Below are 21275 nucleotides of genomic sequence, written 5' to 3'. Positions count from 1 at the left end.
AAAATTGAATAAATCATATGATTAAGTGATTTCTTGTTTCAATTAAAATACAATCTGATTTCAAAACAATTTTATTTCATCATATAAACAATAGTTACACACACATGCACACAAATTAACTGTGAGTTTCCACTGCCGTAACACATTGACAAAAACAGCTCTCTTTGAAAAACAGACGTCAATGCACATGGGTTTCGTCAGTGGAAACTCACGCTTACAATCACCATGAATATGTTTCGTCTTCTGCATCATATTTGACACTGTCGATTGACTTCACTAAACTGGGGTCCGAGGAACAAAACAGTTGGAGCATGTCTTTGTTGATGCCGCAGTCTGATAAGTTCTCCTTATTGAAAGCTTTGGTGAAATGATTCGGTTCATTTTCTTTTGAAGTTTCCTCTGAAATTGAATAACAGACTGTCGCTACAAAAAAAGTATTATTGTGATGACTTAATCATTATTTATCAAAATTGAACAAAAGTTGAACTTAAAATACAGGGAAAACGTGGTTTCTTCGAGTGTCATAGAAATTTCTATATTGTTTTGTAATTTCATGCTATTTGTAGTGTTTCAGATATTTTTTTAATTTAGCTTTATATTGGGAATTAAATAAAATTGATACACGTCATACATATTTTTCGAGTTATAATAGTTTGTGGGTGTACCTTGTGCGATGGCTTGTGCCGCCCAGGAGAAGGCGAGGGTGGGCGCGAGGTGTGCGAAGGTGGCGCTGTAGCTGGCGGCGGCGCTGGCCCGCAGCGCGCCGCACAGCGCCGGCACCGCGCTCGGTAGGATCGGTCCGCGAAGCTCTATCGAGTAGTACTTCTTGCTCTCCACGTGCACTGTGTTCTCGCGGAACTGTAATGTATCGTGCTATCTTATTTAACAGTGGAACGGACTAAAAAGAGCAGCCCATAAGCTCACAAGCAATAGACATATCAACTATATGAAAAAATCACCCAAAAGTTCTCCCTTAGGATTACGTTTATGTCGTCAGATGTTAAACGTTTAAAAGACGACGAAACATCAGAAGGAGCTTTAGAAATATTGTTGAGGGACGGATGTTACATAGTCAGTGCCACCGACTTGCATCGGCATTTACTGGTAAAATGTATGCGATATATGAGAAGATTTCTTACAAATCGTAGTAGTATCTGTCAAGATGTTAACGAATGGATGTAAAGAAGTTTCTAGAGCATTTACCTTAAGTGACTGCAGCGCCCCCCCGTGGAATGCGGTGGGCGCGAGCAGCGTGGGAGGTACTCCGGCGAGCGCGCCCGTGTCGCTGGCCAGTGAGCGGCAGTTGAGGAGGAAGTTGAACAGCGCCTGCGCCTCCGCGCCGCGCACCAGCACCAGCGACTCCGCCGCGCTGTCCACGCTGCTCTCCGCTGACTGCGTTATGCGCGCCTGGAAGATACAACATAGTAACAACAATTGACTCCTCTATCACTAAATTCCTAGTATTGCGCTGTGTAAAATGATTAATAAGTAAATTATTTTTTGATCCACTAAAGCATCTTAATCAAAGGTGCATCACTGATGTCATGGTTCTAAATACTGAAAAAAAAATGAAGTTTAAAAATGTGAACCTTTATCTTTATGGGTACAAACTGAGGACTTAAGAAGTGTAAAACCAGTTTTTAAAACTATAATAAACTACTAACTTGAGCACTGTTTATCCTTCTAAGATCCTCAGTCTCCAAGCCCAGCTGCGACAAGAACTGGTCAGGGTCCTCTTCATCACCCGAGCTGGCCTGCTGGTTGTCGTGTGCCGGCTTGGCCTCCATCGTATCATAGCAGCTGTCCGTCGAAGAGTTCTTTGGACGCTCCTCCTCAGATGTGTTCAGTCTTTTTTTGTTGTCAGGACGAAGCGGCATCGTAAACTCTACATCTAGAGACGATAATGCATTAAATTATTTATATCGATATATCAATTAACAATTTGAAGTAGAAACACAACATTACATAAATAAAAATAATTTAAGTTAATTACATTATTGTGTTCATAGTAAGAAAATAACTAAATTAGAAACGTATTCCTTACATTTTATAAAAGAACATTATAAAACAATGAAATTTGACTTGGTAAAGTTATAATAAACATAATTTACCCTCCTGGCGCAAGGTCTGGCGGAAGCCTCGTGTGGTGGGCGCGATAAGAGCGCAGGGCTCCGACACGCCGCACACGCCCGCCGCTCGGAACAGACACGTAAACGTGTTCGCACACAGGTAGAAATACGGACAGTGCAGCGCACGCACCAACTAACAAGGAATACCATACATATTGAAATTATTCCTTCCTGATCCTGAATAATTCCTTATTTCTTAGAAACAAAAGCTGACCTGGAATAAAGAACGAAAACTTTCAGTCCATTCCCTGTGCAGCGCTTCTCTTTGCGTCGTGCTGAGGGAGAGCGCAGGGGCTGCGGCGTGGCGAGCGGCGCGGGGAAACAGTTGCAGCCATGGTAGCTGTGGATGCTGCCAGTACAGACAGCACTGATGGAACCGTGCCCGTGGTGATGTGTCCAGTGTTAATGATGATGTATCCAGGCAACGGACAAAACTGGCAAAGAAATCATTTAATTTTAATTCCTCTGATTTATTAAATGTATATATTATTAGGAAGGCAATTTCATACAATACTTTTAAACTCTATCTAAACTGAACTACTAATATCCTGTGTACTGAACTACTAATAATACTAAATCAATGAAGTTCCCTAATAAATCTCCACAGTTATTTTTTTATTACTTACCTTGCCAATTTCTTAAGTCCTGAGCAGCATGCATTATGTTCATAAAATTATTATTTAAATAGTTCATTTTTAGTGTATAAATAACATTATAAATTATGTAGTACACAAACTAAGTATAAGCTAGGATTTGTAAGTCATACCCAGTGATCCCGGAAGCTTCTTCACTTGCTTTTAAAGTTGCAGTCCAAGCAAATGGCTTAGCAGACATCAACCTTAACTTTGTCCTTAGAGCCCAGTCTATTGGTAAATGATTGTGTTTTTCTTCAACAATTTTCTTTAAAAAAGATATAAATTGATTTACTCCAAATACTCACAATCTACTTATAAATATTTATTTAGGCCTATAAACTTTTTAATTTTTTTATTTCAATATTAAATACTTACTGTTTCTACAGTATGGTCAGCTGTGTATTTTTGTAAAAGGTTGGAGAATGTAGAAAGTTTCTCAGTGTCAACTTTTACTGGTGGCTTATCTGCTACATTTGTTGGTAACTTAAGAAGAGCAAACAGAGTGTTGTCACTTGATTCTTCTATTTGTCTCCCTGATTCCAACTTTTGTTTTTTATTTGATTCCGCACTGAATCTATAAAATTAAAACATCTATCTTTTTGGTGTGTTCTTTTTAACATTTTTTTTTAATTTATGACATTTGGGTAAAGACAAAATGAACTTAATTCCACCTACTTTGAAAAAGGATTTTTTCTTTTATCACCATTGATAATTCTTGAGAAATCTAAATTTGTTGAATTAGGAGCAGTACTTTCTTCACTCGGTGGTTTTAAAGGTTGTTTCATTCGCTCCTGTAACAATTTAAAAAAGTATGTTTTATGCAAATGAAATAAGTAAATGTCTGCCTAGAGAGAGACTATAGAGAGATATACTAAATAGAAGAAATTGAAGTTACCTGTAAAGCTTTTTTCCTTCGTTTCAGCTTGTGAAGTTGCATTACTTGGTTTGGCGTCTTCCATGGTGATGTTGGTTCCATTTTAGTTTGTTTACATAAATAATCAGCTGCTTATTATTAACATATTTTGTTCAAATAGTTGGTTCAATTGTTCAATAATTATAAAAAAGAAAAACCCATTGTAAACAATACATTTACCTTGGTATAAACTTATTATCAACTTTTTATCAAATCCAAATAACAACGCTGTCATAAAGACAGCTGCATATTAGTGATGTTTGTGCGTCCTGTGTAAAGTATTATATCGATTGTCTCGATTGTATCGATTTCGATGAAATAGCCAATGTCATTATGAATAAAGAGGAATACGAAATTAAAATCATTGCATTGTATTTTATTGTATTATATTATATTGAACAGTCAACCCAGGATATCTAGCCCTGAGGGAGAAGCGCTGTTGTTGGTCAGTTCTGTTAGCAAATTGATCGATGGTACCTGAAATAAGAACCGGTAAATATTTTTGGCAATTAAGCTGGCGGTCTAACTATAATTACCCTTTGAATACGGTCTCAAAAACGAATGGTAAAAATTAATAAATTTAAGTTATATTAGAGGCTGTTTTCGACTTGTTTTACCTGGTCATTATACCCAAGTAGAGTTTAAATACATAAGAAGTAGTTGAATATTTAATAATTTTAAAATCATTTTCAGGAAAGCAGGCAGAACCGTGCCAAAAGGAGGATGGTCTTTGCCTACTTCTCTGGGTTAGGGGCGTGAGTAATGTTCTCAGGATTCACTTAACTTTTAAGTAATTAATAAATTAATATTTGTCAAACTCATTTACTTTCAACATTTGCACCGGAACGAAATTGAAAAAAAATATTCTGAATGTTAGAGAAAAAATGCATATCTATGGAGCGTAGTACATTACGTTCATTACGTAGTACTACGAAGCTTGTAAACGGCAAAACCTACGTAAACTAGAAGTGGGCACCTCGTAAGTAGTGTTTGCATGACAGAGAGACATGAGAACACTCATAAATATGTTACACGTCCATGTCGTTTGAGTAGAATAAAATGTTAGAGTTTATTTTTTAAATATTTAGTAGTAGGTATATTAATAAACAAATATGTTTGTCTAATATAGGTTTTTTAAACAACCTATGTTAGAACTTTATTAACCTTTTTGAAACAAAAATTTAGAAAGGGTAGCATTAAGAGAAACCGAGACGAACTTGAATTAACGTTCTTTTAACGTCCCTTTCTTCACATCTATAATAGCATAATATATCGCCATTGAATGACATCCATATCAATTACCGGAAGGAGGAATTAAACTAAGTACTGAGTGTGTGGCCGATATCCGCGAAATATACTTCGGGTCAGAGTAGGATATTAAAATTAACTAACGCTTAATAACGTTAGGCATCGGTAGTGCCGTCGTTAGACTACCTTACAGTTGTGCTGTAGATCATGAATTTCATACCTAAAGGTAAAATTATACCGAATTCTATTCATGATATAAGATAACATTTGGAGTTCTATAAAACTAAAATGAAGCATATTTTTGTGTTATATGTTTTCCAAAATATCTAGACATAGGATGTGAAAATCAAAGTGATTTCGTAAGCAACGCAAAGATTACAATTGCAGAAAACTTATGTATAGTTTCAGTTACAGCTATTTGAACAAAAAGTACAGTCACACTCGTAAGCGATGCGTTGACCTATCAAATCTCGGCATACTCCCGCTTAGCTCTGTTGCCAGTTGCCAGTTGCCGCGACAGACTACACTCGCTCGCAAGTCGCGCTGGCTCTATGATGCCCCGTGCCATTCGCATGCCATAAAAAAAGTCACGAATACAATGTCTTTCCCGTAAAAAAATTATTATAATTTATTTTGACATGTAAACGTTTAGTTAGTAATTTCATTAAATAAATTAATTTAATGAATTAAAAAATATGACAAGATTTACAAGTGATTGTTTTGCATTTATAAAACGGCGCGTATTTTTGGTAAGTTTTTAAGCATAATTATTTTATATTTTGTATGATAAAATAATGTTTAAATTATATTTAAATAAGTAATTAAAATGAACTGTAACTAACAAAACTTTCAGTAAAATTGTTAAACTAATTTTAATTTCTTGAATTTCAACAGGTTCAAAAATGATGTACGAAAATGAGAATCTTCTATTTTATAAAAATTAGATTCGGTAACATAAAATAAAAAGCAAACTTGCACTGATTTAAGTAAACTTCCAAGAATTGGATGATGTCAACTTTGTAATTTTGTAAAAAATTATTAGTTATTTAACCATTGCCTAATGATTTTGCCGTAAGTTATAACGGGCCATGAGTTAAGCGGTATTGTATATGACACACATCATAAAACACGCAAGATTGCAGATTTCGAGGTCTGCGAGTCGGTTATGTTAGTGTTCGTGATTCATAGTTTTGTTGCATTCTGGTTTATAAGAAAACGTGCAGGTTTAAATTCCCTTCGGGTTAAAGTTCCGAGGAATGTTAATACTGTTGTATTCTTTGTGCTCATAAATAATCGAAGTTGCAAGCAGTTGCGAAATTTTGCCCATTTACGAGGCGCAACTGTACTAGTTAGCTGAAAATTTATGGTTTTTGTGAAAATGTTATTATACAGGAAATTGTAAGCGGAATAATTAATATGTTTTAAACTTAAAGCACTTTTTGGTTCTTTTTCAATCCACTTTCATTCAATTCAAGTTACTCAATTCGTCTATATTTTTGTTTGTATGTTCCGGTACAAGAAAGTAGTGCTTACTCGATTTTTGCGATGATAAAATTCCTTTTGCATAGAGTCACGATTTACTTTAATCCTACGTGTTATGAAATTGAGTCGAGCTAATCTTTGTAAGTGTCACTCCATAAATAAAATATTTTTAGAATATTTAAAAAAAAAAAATAGGAATGGGACCTACATTTAACACAAAGAAATATTAAATTAATGGTAATTTCATATTTCTTTCATTAATTTAAAATGAAGAAAAAAACGAAAAATATATTTATCTTTCAAGTTCTAAGGATTTTTTTTTAATTTAAACGTAATCCCGGATATCATAAGAGAGATACAGGGTGATTAAATTAAAAATGTTAATTGCAATACTTACGAAATAAAAACTGTGAACATTTTCTTCTTTCAAATAAAAATAATAATTTGCTCAGATACATAAAATATCGCACTGAGTAATTTAAGTTTTTATTCACCGAGCAACTGTTACTGAGACAAGTGTCGTGACTAATTAAAAGTGTAGTAAAACTTTTTTGGATCTCGCAAAACTCGTTTCAGAAAGTCTTACTATAGGACTCTAGATTTTTTTGTTTATGGTCCTCAAATTTAAAGAAACGCCTTAAGCTTCGTACTGTATATTCTTTTTTTGTTTGTGACTGAAATTACACACGTGGAGACCAAACTTGTGGTCAAAATTACCATAAAGATATCGTAAAAAAATCCTATAAACCAATTATTTATCAGGTTCAAAAAATTTACTTTTGTTATCTATTTCCTAGCCGTGCAGTTTCTAAGTCATGGTTGCGTAAGTTTAGAAGTATGTAGACATTGAAAACATCACGTGTTAAAACACCACAGTCAGCTTTTACGACTAAGTAGAAAATAGCAGGTTGCTATCTTTTAAGGACTGTAACATTCCTTATTTAGGTCAACGGTAACGTACTGTATTAACGGGATAAACCAGTTTTTACTAGTTATTACTAGAATTATCTGAAAATACGTATATACAGTTTTTAAGAAATATTCGATTTAAATGTGTTTTTTAAATATTATTTCTTGTAACCTTTCCAAATAATCTCTAGAGTTGAGTTCGGATAGAGACAGCGGGAATCGAACCGACGCCCGCGCAATCCGCAGTCGGCACTAAACATGATATAAACCGTAAATTGAGTACAGTCATCGAGACTTATTTTTAAAATATATAACATGTAAGACACAAAACATTTTTCGTCTAGAACATTTCTGATATGCAAATCACACGTGCGTGACATAAGTGCGTCTGTATCACGCATAAAACCTCTTTAAAAGTTTTGAATCATTGAAGTGACATTACTCCGTCATCAGCCATCGCGTCTAGCACGAGAGCCACTCCACACTCTCACACCCAGTAACGGATTACAAATTGGCGCTACGACGTAATGCGAAGCGGCAAACTCATCTGCATTTCGTGTAATAACGCTGTTTGCCTAAATGTGATATTTGCCTGTTTAAAAGATGTCATATACTCGATGTCTACCATTGAATTCCTTACCATTAAAGGTCCTGTATATTTTTTTATATTTAGAAGGCAAGAAGTCTTGAAAAATTTGGAGTATATACATACATGTAATAATTTGTAAAAAGTAATATAAATTTTATTATTGAATCTTATTTTTTGTATATAAAATATTTAGTCTAGATCGGAGGAACAAACTAAGATTATATTTCGTTGACCGTGATTTAAAACTTTAGGTTGTTGACACACAAAATATCAATTACAGTTGACGTAGAGATGATCTATAAAGATAATGTCTATTATATAGGCAGTTTACTTGAGTACATAAGGGCGTGTACATAGTAGCGCTGTTTACATTGTGCGGCCATTATGTACACAACCGATCTGATGTTAAAGCATCCAAACAGCGGATTAGTGAAGCATGGCCGGTGTGCGGGCTCCGATAGCCCTACTGTAATTATGCAAATGATTTATGTTTTAAAAGGATTCTATGATTCATTTATTTCCTGGTTTTTGTTGTAGAACCTAATGTGCCGATTAAAGGAATATTAGAGTTTGACGACATATTTAAGAAAAAAAAATGCCTGAAAATACTGAAACACAAATTGGTATTTATGTTTCGGCAATAGAACATCACTACAATTTAGTGTTCAATAGTTAACAACTGGTTCTTAGAAAAAAAAAAGAAATTCTTAAAATAAAGAAAAAACTAAACGAAAGAATTTAAAATGAACTCATTATATTTTAAATTGAAATGAGCTCATGAAACGTACTTCGATGCTACAATTTATAGTTTTTCTAAAACGTTTAACCTACTGAAAATAATTTCGATCTGGTTTATTTTAATAAAATGTTAATGTTACTAAGCTAGGTTAGATCTGTTTAATATTCTTTGCTCGGCTCACTTTGCTAATTTTATATTTCGTTTACATCTTTCATTCTACTCATTTTGTAGCTGTAACATATATCTATATATTAAATGATTACTTTAGATACATTCTTTTATTTCTGGTGTTTTTTTTTATTTTTGTCATACCTATGCCAATTTAAGGTGTGTTTTTTTTTGTTTTTAAAATATTAGCATTTTGTAAATTTACAAATATTTCTTTTACCATATCAACTAAGCTCTAGGCTTGCTAGGATATGGTTTACGATAATAGTCGAATAGCGGGATTCGAACCCCTGAACTCGTGATCGGAAATACGTACCCCATTAGGCTATTAACGCTTAAGTTAAATCTAGCCTCAGCATAAAGTTTATGGGTACTGTCAGCTAGGTCAGTCAGGGCCACATAATGATGTATGTTCATGGAGATGTACTTGTCATGCATGCTAGAGTAAATGAGATACAAAAGTAGGTTACATTTCAAGCTTTGCGTGTTGACATGATGCCTAACGTCACCGCCTCTAAGCTGTAATAGATACAGACTACACTAGGACACTGTATTTATGTACTAAGACTGGGACAGAGGATTATCTACGCATTAACGTAGCGGAATAATTACTTTGTATTGTTTGTTTGTTATTGTAAAACGTTTTGTCATTTTTAATGCTTCACAAATGAGACGTTGAAAATAAGTCAATGGTCAATAACAACTGCAGTACCTAATTATCTGAAATGGAGTTTATATGGCCAATGGGATCCCATTGAGAGTACTTTGGCAAAGAGCGGTAAATGGCTATTTGTGGCCAATTTCATCGTTTTTGAAGGGAAAAGTCTTTTAGCTTAGACCGAGTTCATGAATATAGAAAATAATTGTTCATATTTACGATTAAGTAAAAAAATAACTTGAGTCCGTTATTAATATTAAAGTTATGTGTAACTTGTGTAATGAAAATTAAAATGTAACATATAAGAGCTTGTCAGATTATCGCGTGTCGTCGCGTCAGATGCAAATGAGATTCCGATGGGGTATCGTTCGACATCCAGTAATTAATGCGGGCCCTCGGCCGCTGTCATCGACTCCATTCACTCGTTCAATGGAGGTGGGCTGTCAAAGGCGTTGTGCTGCGTATATACGCATGACTGTTGAATGCCGTCTGCTCTCAAGTGTCACCGTAACTTCGCACCGTTTGACTTCCGACGCGTTGCCTCGCGCTGACTCCCGTTGCTTCAATTCGCGTTCATTTCAAGTCTCGCTTGACATTTTCAAATGCGAAACTGAGCGCTCTCGCTCTCCAAACACACTGACTGTTTGCCGAGATAGCGGACTTTGAACTTACCTCCGACCTTTTTTAAGCTCTGTGAAAATAATGCAAATGAGTATAAATAGACAATTATTCTTCATTCAGTTGCTACGGCGCTAATTTAAACAGATTAAGAGCTTTTTACCTGAATTTTTACGAGGTTTTTGCTTTATTAAATGATTATTATACGATAGTAACAGTACAAACATAACTATAAATTATAACGATGCGTTATTTTTATTACAAAAATAAAACCGTTTAAAAACAATAAAATATTTTATTATGTAATCAGCGAATATTTATGTATTCTTTTCATACATTTAATATTTACAGTAGATGCCATGGATGGATGGGAAATGGAAGTGGACTTTCCGGATGAGGGGATGCATGGGAAGGGAAAATATTTTCTTTCTGTGCATCCTCTCCTCCGTCGATTAAAGGTAGGCATATACGTATTGCATATACGTATATGCAATTGCGTATGTCTATGGGCAACGGTCACTTCGCTACTTCAGCGATTTCAGGTGGCCGCTTGCTCGTTTGCCACCGTTTTGTTATGATATAAAAAAAATGCCAGAATAATCAGAAATAAATTTTTCAATTTAGCCTCTACTATATCCTAGTCCAAATATGGTTTGTAGCAAAATGACAGTTTAATAACCGGCCTACATAGTACGAGGACACTTAAAACAAAAGTCTGTAGAAACATTTTAAATATATTTTTTTACTAACGAACTGTTTCATTTGTTTCAGATATTATGGATCTCACTAGTCATGTACATTTTTTACGATTCATTTATTTTCTACAAAATGGAGCGACGTTTTTATTATTTAAGGCAAATGTTGGGGGTGAGTTATCTACAAAGTGTCAGCTTGGAGCGAGGTTTTTGAATGCACGGCGTTATATCATTTCGCTGAAAGAACGCGTGCGTCAGCCGACATGTCTCATGTTCTTGTAACATTTAGGACCGTCAATGATTTAGGTCATTACGATTGAATCACTGCTTGTTGACGAATACAATTTATATTTTATTGCCACTACAGTTAACAGATGCTCATTTAATTATATTTATTTGTAAAGTGACAAAAACAATTTGATTACCAATTAACCAAAGTCAAATATAAAATATTTTATGTGATATTTTCCTAATCGTTTCGACAGCTATTTTAGAATTGGATCTGTTTACAATTTTGTGGTGATTCAATTACGTTTGCATTTAATAATATTTTCCTACAATTTTAAGAATTTTATCTGCAGACCATGCGAGGAATCAGTCTTTTCTACATTTGAGTTTAACTTTCAGTTAGGACTGTGTATATCTCGAGGGACGGCGACCGTTCTAAACCTGTGCTGTGCGTTGGTCCTGCTGCCTCTGTGCAAGAAGCTCAACCAGTTACTCTACCGACTACTTTCCAAACTATGGCCCGGACTCTTCTTTTTTTGGTTGGAGAGAGCAAAGAGTTTCCATATGACTGTCGCAATAACCCTTCTTCTGTTTGCTGGTAAGTCTGATTTATAAATAAGACAGAAAAAGGCATTTCTAGATATAAAATTATTTTCTAAACGACCGTGCAAGGTTTTTTTTTTATCAAGGTCATTAACGTTGATATGTTTTACTTAAAGAAATTAAAATCGTCTGCAGTCTGCTACTCGCGTCCCAAAACATGCGTCTTGTACGTGTGTGAAATTTACGTATTCATTTACGTTTCATTCAACGACCCTAAATGATTATTAGACCTACGACTGAGGGCGGGCCAGGGGCGCATTAAGTTCTTGAGACGAAGGCTAATGGTCGTCTCACACCAGTTAGAAAGTACCTCACGCGACTTCGCAGCTCCGATATAGTGCGTATTTAGATTTTAGAGGGCTTTCGCTTTCTACGCCGAGTGTAAGGGGTGTGAAGTATGTTTATTGTAATTTATAGTAATTTACGTGTTAGTACGTGTGCTTTTATATCGCTGGTTCATATTCAGAATCTCAGGTTTTTTGATTATTTTTTTTCGTACATATTCGTTCTTCATTTGCTTTTAAAACAGAAAACAAAGGTGGATCACGCCTCAAAAAGGTTATGGGCACCCGGTTACTTTGTAGATGACAAAAAGGACTGTTGCCATCCATAAAAATGTTTTAGGCAATCCCCTATGGCGGATCAGCGCCTAAAATGACGTATAATTCAACTGGGAATATTATTACTCTAACTTTACCCCGTAATTATTTTTTGTCTTATTCGAAATGTAAAATGAGTTAATAACACTTTTTCTTTGCAGTGATACATTCCATGTCGCATTTCGTAAACCTGTGGAACTTCTCTCGCAACTACGACGAGCAGCGCACGGACATTAATTTGGCGCACTACAGGAACGAGGTTAGTTTGTTAACAATGTGCTCCCGTGCCGCACATTCGGGGGTCTATTTTGAATCAATACGAAAAAGACTATGTTTATTTGACACGTGAACAGCAATACATCGAATAATAATTTATCAGTTGTGTTGGTACCAACTGCCCAGTTTAAGTTAAACGAATAAAGCTCCTACTAATTAATTAAGGGATGGGATGGGATTTTTTAAAGGCGGCGATTAAAAATTTGTTCCTTAAGTCGTTGAAATCTATTGTATCGACAAATAAATAAAATATTTGGAAATATAAAATGGTTTATATCCCTTACTAAGGTAACGTAACAATTTGTTACTTGAAAATTTCCAAACATAAATAGGGTACTTTAATCAATTCAAAATATAATCATTTAATGTTCCACAAAAAATAATAAGAGACAAGAAATGTCGGCAAAATGCTACAATGCTTATAATGGAACGTAAGTTATAAGAATATTCAACAATAAAATGTCATTTCTTAGGAGTTTCACCACTTTAAGGAGTTGAAGTCTGTTCCGCTTGAGAAACACGCTTCAAGAAAGCCTTGCCTCCTTTTATTCTTCAGTGAGGTTCAAACTGCACCCGAGAGTGGCGTTATACGGGACGAAATGTTTGTAACATGCTTTCCATTTTATCCTCTCTCATTTATTTTTATAGCTACAAAGTATTATGGTCGAATACGGTACATTGTGAAATTAAAACGATCGATGTGCGAAACTATAATGACTAAAGTTAAAAAAAAAGCAGAAAAATGGTTATAGATATTTACTGCACTTCGACATTATATTTTTAAACTAAATATTTGGAAAAGAGCCTTGTTTGGGCCGTTTATATGAGGATTACTTTTAAAAAAACGTTAACAACGAAGACTAATTGCGGCATAAAACACAACCATAAATTTTTTACGAAAATTACTTACAATTAAAACTTATTTTAAACATAATATTAACAAACTATCAAATAAGAACAATTGATCTTCATCGCATTAAATTTGTTACAAAATACAAACAACTTACAATCAAGCTAAAATAATTCTTATACACATCACAAACTAAAAGAAATTCAAACAAATCCCATAACGATTGTGAAAGCGGAGAGTTTTAGAATAGAGGCTGACAATAGCGTAGAGTCAGAACAAACACTTGACAGGTGGGGGTGTAAAGGCCCGTCCACACTACACAACCCATCTGATGCTCATTGTGCGACAGCTATTTTATAATGTACGTCGTCTGGACGTGTGTTTGCACGATTATTGACTACGATTCAGACTTAATAGAAGATTGTCTGAGTGGGAACGTTTAATTAATGCTTTAAACGGTTTTGTAAATAATATACGCCTGAAGTAATTAATTACGGAAATATTTTGGAATTTTATTTAGCAGTCGATTGTTTTTTCTTGGTTGGTTTGGGAATTCCAATTTTTGCACCCCATTAGTATCATCATTATAACCTCTGACACTAACTGAAATACTTCCTCCTTACTCTCTTAGCAATTAATGAAACTATCAATAATTGTGTAAAGATGAAAAATGATATAAAGTACGTTCTATAATACAGAAAGAAGAAAACAATAAAGTTGTGAGTGGTAACATTTATCACAAACTCAATAATGGCCTGTTGTCGGACTCTTCTCGTTGAGGACTTCGTGAAAACTGTAATTAGTCATTATTAGTACTTGAGCTTTGTGTTGGGGGAGTTTTGTATTTAATGAAGAAAGGGTTCTATTGTTGAATTCTGCTCAGGTATTATAAATGGTTTGTTATTTTACCTTTTACTTGTTGCCATTTTCATTTTACTTTCATCACGAGAATATTTCGAAGAGGCCGTGTTTCGTCGTATATAATTACTTTCTTCAAATTCGATTGTTATCAATCAAAAAGTTCTTTAGTCAAACCAAGTTTTAAATTTCAGAGTCCATTCCTTCTACTGATGAGCATGGCGGGCCTAACTGGGGTTATGTTGTTAACTATAGCCATCTGCATGGGGCTGACATCGCTGCGAGTCGTTCGTCGCCGAGTCTATAATGCTTTCTGGTATACGCATCAGTTGTATATACCATTCATGGTGTTCCTCATGATCCATCCCTTAAGGTGAGTATACGAAGTATTGCTTACCTAAGTAAGAGTACCAAAGAGTAAGTAAGATTACTAAAGAGTAAGTGAGTGTTACATTAGTGAAATACATGTAGATATAAAAAATGAAATTGTCCTGTTATTTTTTGTGACTCTTTAGTCTTCTACACAATAGGCTGAAATGGTTAAAAATATTATAAATTCTTCTTTAAAAATCAAAGCAAATTAAGCCAAAAGTTATGTGAAGAAATAAGCGCATTTTGCTCTTCTGATTTTTATATAATCTGTTTTAGCGGTGTGTTAAAGGAAGAAGTATTGAGCGAGCATCGCACTAGTCTATTCTCTAGTCAAGTAACAAGTTGGTCGAATGGTTCCGCACCTCACACCACAAAGTTTATGCCGATAAAGTCTAAGGTGAGTTTATATCTTAAGTTTCACACACGCTTTATACATCCGTTCACCCTTGCAATAAAACTGTACAAAGTTTTAAAAGTATATTCTTGTTCTTGAAAGCTAAAAGAACCAAATGTGTACAGAACTTTAATACTTATATATTCTATAACTAACACTCACTTTAGCTTAAAAACATAGATTAAAAATTCTATTCTTATTCGATTCGTTCAAATGTAGATACATTTTTCATATTGTAAGTTATGTTCTAAAAATTATGTGAATAGTTTTTGAAATAATGTACAGTTTTTCTTAGAAATGTACTTGACCTTTTCAGATAGAAATAGTGATAATAAACATCTAATAATAACACAAACAGCGGAGTGACGATCGCGATATTTAAACAATGGCTTAGCGACGCTACATTACGTAATGTAGTTCCGTAGTTACTATGGTAATATAATTTAATTCTTCCATTCTATCTGACGTTAAGACTATTAGAGCTTCCATTAAAAATATTTATATCTATATTGGTTGTACCTAACATTATATAAACTATGTACTATGACCATTGTTGATTGCTTTTCTATGTTTATTTTCATTGATAGTCAATCAGACGTAATCATTCTATACCTACCATGTGATTCCATACCTATTTGAGGACAGGAAATTCTTTCGAAAATTTTATTTGTAAATACATGTACCACTGTCGTTCTTACTCAGTACGCGTTAACGAGATAGCATACTTTTAAACGCATTAATTTTCAGAATTGACATTATTAACGAAATCAGAGCAAAATTTAAACGCGCTTCATTTTAATTATGTCAAGGCTGTTGAGCGAATTAATTTGCATATTAACAAGATAATTTGATATTCCCATAGTAGGCAATGATCCATGATATTTACTGACATCAATGGTTTCTATAGAATGGAGTAAGACATTCAAGGTCGCTATAAACGATTCTCATGCTGGGTGCGACCGGAACCGACGCGTTGTAAATTCTTTCATGATCTGTTGGTGGCAGCCGGTGACTGAAATAACCATTGTGAGTCTTTGAATACTGATCTTCATTTATGACGTCATGTTTACAACGTATATACCAGCTGTTTAATACTCTGGTTATCTCGTAAAAGACGTTAAAATGTACCAGTTCTGTTATATTACCATACAAAGAAAAATTTACAGTAAAATAAAACCATTGAGACTCACTATGTCTATATCATTGGATCATCATTTAAAGTGTATAAAAGTAAAAAATGTAGATCTAAGTTAAATATTCAAACGAGTAACTTGTACAAAATATGAGTCACATCCTCTTTAAACCAGTAAAAATTCCTACAGTTTATTATTATGCTACCAGAGTTCCAGTTGACGCATACATAAAGCTATTGTTAACTTTGTTACAATTCAAATGATGATTTTTTTAACGTAAGTCTGAATGTATGCAGATTTACCAACACAAAGTTTCAAGTATGGTATCAAAGAATGTTAAAGCTCTATTCTTACGATAAAGGGTCTGTTTCATACACGTATTTGTGGAACTCTTAGCACAGAAATAATCTCATAAATTTCAGTTCAATGTTCGATTGTTAAAATGAAACACATTGCTTAAAATAAACGTAACGTAATTTCGTAAATGAGTCAATAGCGAGATATTTTTGGATCTGAGGGCCTAGCACGAATATTTTCGACACGCACCTTCGAAACGTCATCGAAAGTATGAGATTTTTTGGTGTACTTTACGCCCGATAGGAGCGTTGTACAATTTTTGTCGATGACGATACGAATACGTACTCACGAATTTTCGTACTAGGCCTTTTGTTACCCTAGTAGCCGTCAAACGTGTCTTGTAGAGGTCACTAAGCTTTTGTTCAGGTTAATTACATGCCATGCAAGTACAAAAATAACTAAAAACCTCAATATGATTATCCGTGAATATCTACGTGGATAACCATTGATTAAAAACTACATTCTTGAAGAAAGATGATGATGCTAGTACATAACGAAAATCGGTAAATGCTGCCTACGGCTGTGGTTCATCGTTATATTTATTTACCACCTACAGTCTACACCTACGAATGGTATATCACAGGTCTAATTTCAAAATTGAATCACCGATTACTGTAAACATATGAAATCATAAAATATAAGTAAAAAGTCATAGTAGCAAGGCAATTAGCGTTCCATTTTTTAAATTAAAACGCGTTACATTAATAGGGCTGGAACAAATTACAATAGCTCTTGACAGCACGTCACTTTGCGCGTAATTAAATGTAACTAAGGAAGGGGTGCCTTAATTTACACACATCAGCCACCACTCAACATTAATCAAGATGCACTAAAGCCTCGTATGAGGCACACTTAGTATCTAATCACTTTACGTAATGTCTACGTTCTTCCTATCGAGGGTAAAATTTAAATGAAGAAATTAATATACACTACTTTGTCATTTACCGTTGATTTCTGAGACCAACATTTCTGTATCAAACATATCGTCCGTCATCTCTGTTTTTATCTTTAACAAAGCAGATATATGTTTTAAACGGTGATTTTGGTGTGAAAAACCCACAGTTAATGATTTGGAATTAGTATGAATGTGGCATTTATGGAATCCAGTCTCCTATGTGACACTTGGCGTCAGTAATGAGGTCTTGTCTCGACCTATTTCCAGGAGTTATTCGATTAAGAGGCTTAACCAATACCACGACGTCCAGGAAGTCCTATAGAATAACAACAGTTATATTTGTTGTGCACAAATAACTGCACGCATTGCGTTGAAACATTGTAAAACGGATAAGAATATAAATTTTCGCACAGTTTATATGGTTCAGAAGCTTTTCTAAAAGAGTAATAAATAATCTTTGATAAATAAAGTGATTTAATTGCCCGATGGGATATCAAGTTGGTAGTTACAATATGATTCTGTGTTCATATTCTAAATGACTTCATGCTTTTAATCTATTTTGCTTCTGAAAATATCATGAATCAACCCAACACCTACTCGTGTTATGTATGCTCAGAAGTTGCTCAAACATTACATTTAAAAAACATTCGCAAACAAAAAAAAACATACTGAAACAAAATAAAACATTCTTAAACAAAATCCACTAAAAAGTAACAAAATAATGTCAAGAACAAACACCCCCGAAAGCAATAAATTTCTTTTCCGTCTTGAAATATGCCAATACTTTACAATTATTGTTATTTCGGAGTCGGTGTCGGTCTGATGTCTTAGACCTATTAACGTTTAAGGTAGAACTAGACCGAAATAAAAAAAATAACATAGAGACGACTTAATAACCTCCTTTTGAAGTTGGCTAAAAATATTGTTACCATGCGTGAATAATCATACGCACATTGCGCAATTCAATGCGTCAAATGCGTGTAAAGATTTATCATAATTTATTGAGGCTAATGTTAAGTCAGTAAAATTTCTTGTGTTTCAGACTTGGATTTGGATGGCTGTCCCTCTTTTGTGTTTTCTGGTCGATCTTCTGTGGAGAATATTCACGAGGAATTTGGCAAGAGTTCAGTTGTTAAATGTAAGTTTGTTTAGTAATGTCTATTATAAATTGGTACATCGCAGGCGTGAAGCAGCAGAATTTATACTTCTGTGTTTCGTCCACCGATTCGAAGGTTTCCTCAACAAACTAATCATTAAGTAGTATACCTACTTAAATCATCCGGTGAACCGTTTTTTATTCGAACTTTTCTTATGCCTAAGCTTTGCCAGCAATTTTCTAAGCCAGTATAGACGATGAAAAGAATTCTATTCCGTATCTTTAAACATTGCTTTACAATGTGCTCCACGAATACATCTTTGAAACGAATCTGAAGAGTTTAATTATAAGCAAACAGCTGCGCCGCCGGCTATTTAGTCCGGTAACCGATTATGTTTTGCATAAGCCGCTTACGTCCGTTAGTACAGGCGCCATCGAAAGTCAATTAACATTTATTTACGAATTTAATTTTTAATCTTCTAATTATTCAAAGCAATTGTTATCGTACCAAAGTATTATTCCAACCACACAGAAACAGTACGAACTGGGAAAGTAGGGACAAATGCGCTAGACATTACACGAAGATGTCGAATACAGAGAACAGAGAGTTGAGTGGAGTAGCAATTATAAATGCATGAAGTCTATATATTTTTTTCTTTTATCATGGATTAGGTGCTTACAGAAACCAATCGTGTTTTTCACAGGTAAGTCACATGCCCGGACGGACTCTGAGTATAAATGTGAGTTGCCCGCACGACACATTCAGCTGCCGCAAGGGGCAGTATGTGTTACTCCAGTGTATGGATGTGTCACTTCTTGAGTGGCATCCCTTTACCATCGTGAAGGTAAACTTCGTTATTACAACTAGTATAGACTTCTCTTACTAAATCACGCTTAATTAAACGCACAATGATAACCAACGCATTCTGTTGGTTATCATTGTGCTCTTTCAAATTCTAAGGACCTTGTTGCTGTGTAAAAAAAAATAAAAAAGTAGATTTGCTATGTGTTTAAAATGTAACTTAATTTTTACTAAAAAGTTATCTTGGTTTCAGCTGCCGACAGTAAATCAAAGAGAGTTCGAAGTTTGGATAAGAGTCAAAGGTGATTGGACTGAAGCTTTAGAGAGACTGATCTTGGAGAAGGGAGCAAATAATGTTAGGTAGATCTGCTACCATTTGTTTATATAATAGACTTGACTATCCCAAATTGTTTAGTTGAATACTGAAAGGTGGAATTGGCAACATTGAACTACCGAGCTATTATATACTTAAAGGGCACCACACCGTGAAATTGTGAAACAATATGTACAACAATCAAGATATAAATATAAATATGTTGAGAATTATGTATACAAATGTCTTCGTTCTCTAGTTTTTGTGCTTTAATAGAGATTATTTCTTGTAGGATGCTAATTGACGGTCCGTTCTCAAGTCCGATGGAGGGGGTCAGCAGGAGTGATGTGGCGTTATGCGTAGCGGCCGGTGTTGGGATTACACCGTTTGTGGCCATCTTACATGAGATGTTGATGTAAGTAACATATTTTAAATAACTGTAGGTGCAGATTGAAGCTATTCCTGAATAAACAAAAAAAGGGTCTTGACAGACAGACAGACGGACAGACAACAAAGTGATCCTATATGGGTTTCGTTTCGGAATATGGAACCCTAAAAACTAAATTGTATGTTACAGAAATCCAAGAAGCACGTTGCCGGGTAGAGTACACTTGCTATGGATCGTGAGACAGGAACAGGAAATAAAATGGCTGGCGGATTTAACTCACAAAGTTATCTCGCAACTGAGACACGCTAATCGACCGGATAGACTGCATATCGAATTTTACGTAACGAGCACAAACAATAATGATCCTAACACGACTTACGATAAAGATAAAAATAACATAGCACATGTAGTAATGGTCAATGAAAAGGGGGTCCTGACTCATATCTTAAACAAAAACGATAAAAACATGGACGACGATGAGAAAGTAACACTTTTGACCCCTAACAGAAAACGGATTGATGTTGCAAAAGATAAAAAAGATGAATTTAAGGATAAAAAAGGATATGATATAGCGAAGGAATATCCTTTAGTAGGATGTCGAGTAAGAAGAGGCAGACCGCACTGGGACCGTGTGTTCGGATATTGGGTGCATTTGTATCCAGAGTAAGTAATACATTATTTTGATTTTGAAATTTACTATTGATATTAAAATTATTATAATTTCAAGTATATTTATTGTTTTTAATATTCTGTAAATAACTTTTTTTTTACAGAAAAAGCCTAAACTTATATTGCTGTGGACCAAAGAAATTAGTGAAATTATTAAGAAATAAATGCAAAATTGTATCGAACGAGACAAAGAACAAGTTCACGTTCATCCATGAAGCTTTTTCCTAAAGTAGTTAATCTAATTTATGTATGACGATCGTTAAATTAATATAAAGGTATTTAACTAACTTCAGGTTTTATTTCACGTAATAAAAATAAAAAAATAAAAAATTCTTAATTGAGCAAAGAAAAAACATTTTTCACAAAATTTTGTGGGCTCCGTCTCCGGAACTAGATGAAGCTGTGTCTCAGGAGACAGCCTTTCTTATCTATTGCCTAAAGTTTTAGATAGTTTCTTAACATATTACGTGCACTGAAATATACATTATTACTAGCTGTAGCCGGCGACTCCGCCCGCGCGGGATTAAAAATAGATGTTGGCCGATTCTCAGACCTACTCAATATGCTTACAAGATTTCATGAGAATCGGTCAAGCCGTTTCGGAGGAGTATGGGAACGAAAATAGTGACACGAGAATTTTATATATAACATTATTTAGA

General features: G+C 34.5%; 2 protein-coding genes across 2 annotated transcripts; one reads left to right on the top strand and one right to left on the bottom strand.

Annotated features, from left to right (window-relative positions):
* Window positions 1-55: 55 nt before the first annotated feature.
* hd (humpty dumpty) lies at window positions 56-3919 on the bottom strand. The gene is made up of 10 exons (XM_013326538.1): window positions 3660-3919; window positions 3440-3555; window positions 3140-3338; window positions 2896-3029; window positions 2344-2563; window positions 2112-2262; window positions 1665-1891; window positions 1204-1407; window positions 666-858; window positions 56-399 (listed from the first exon to the last, which is right to left on the bottom strand). The coding sequence occupies exons 1-10, from the start codon at window positions 3738-3740 to the stop codon at window positions 221-223; spliced, it is 1704 nt and encodes a 567-aa protein (XP_013181992.1). The 5' UTR covers window positions 3741-3919; the 3' UTR covers window positions 56-220.
* A 1730-nt stretch (window positions 3920-5649) lies between these two features.
* Window positions 5650-20884, top strand: LOC106128559 (NADPH oxidase 4). The gene is made up of 12 exons (XM_013327001.1): window positions 5650-5674; window positions 10860-10955; window positions 11411-11609; window positions 12375-12472; window positions 14392-14570; window positions 14846-14966; window positions 18391-18486; window positions 19149-19289; window positions 19500-19606; window positions 19852-19974; window positions 20137-20610; window positions 20721-20884. The coding sequence occupies exons 2-12, from the start codon at window positions 10881-10883 to the stop codon at window positions 20842-20844; spliced, it is 1737 nt and encodes a 578-aa protein (XP_013182455.1). The 5' UTR covers window positions 5650-5674; window positions 10860-10880; the 3' UTR covers window positions 20845-20884.
* The last annotated feature ends 391 nt before the right edge of the window (window positions 20885-21275 follow it).

The sequence above is a fragment of the Papilio xuthus genome, unplaced genomic scaffold (assembly GCF_000836235.2).
Source record: "Papilio xuthus unplaced genomic scaffold, Pxut_1.1 DF828780.1, whole genome shotgun sequence".
Classification (NCBI taxonomy): Eukaryota; Metazoa; Arthropoda; class Insecta; order Lepidoptera; family Papilionidae; genus Papilio; species Papilio xuthus.
The sequence above is the reverse complement of the archived record's forward strand: the minus strand, read 5'-3'. Positions and strand labels throughout refer to the sequence as shown.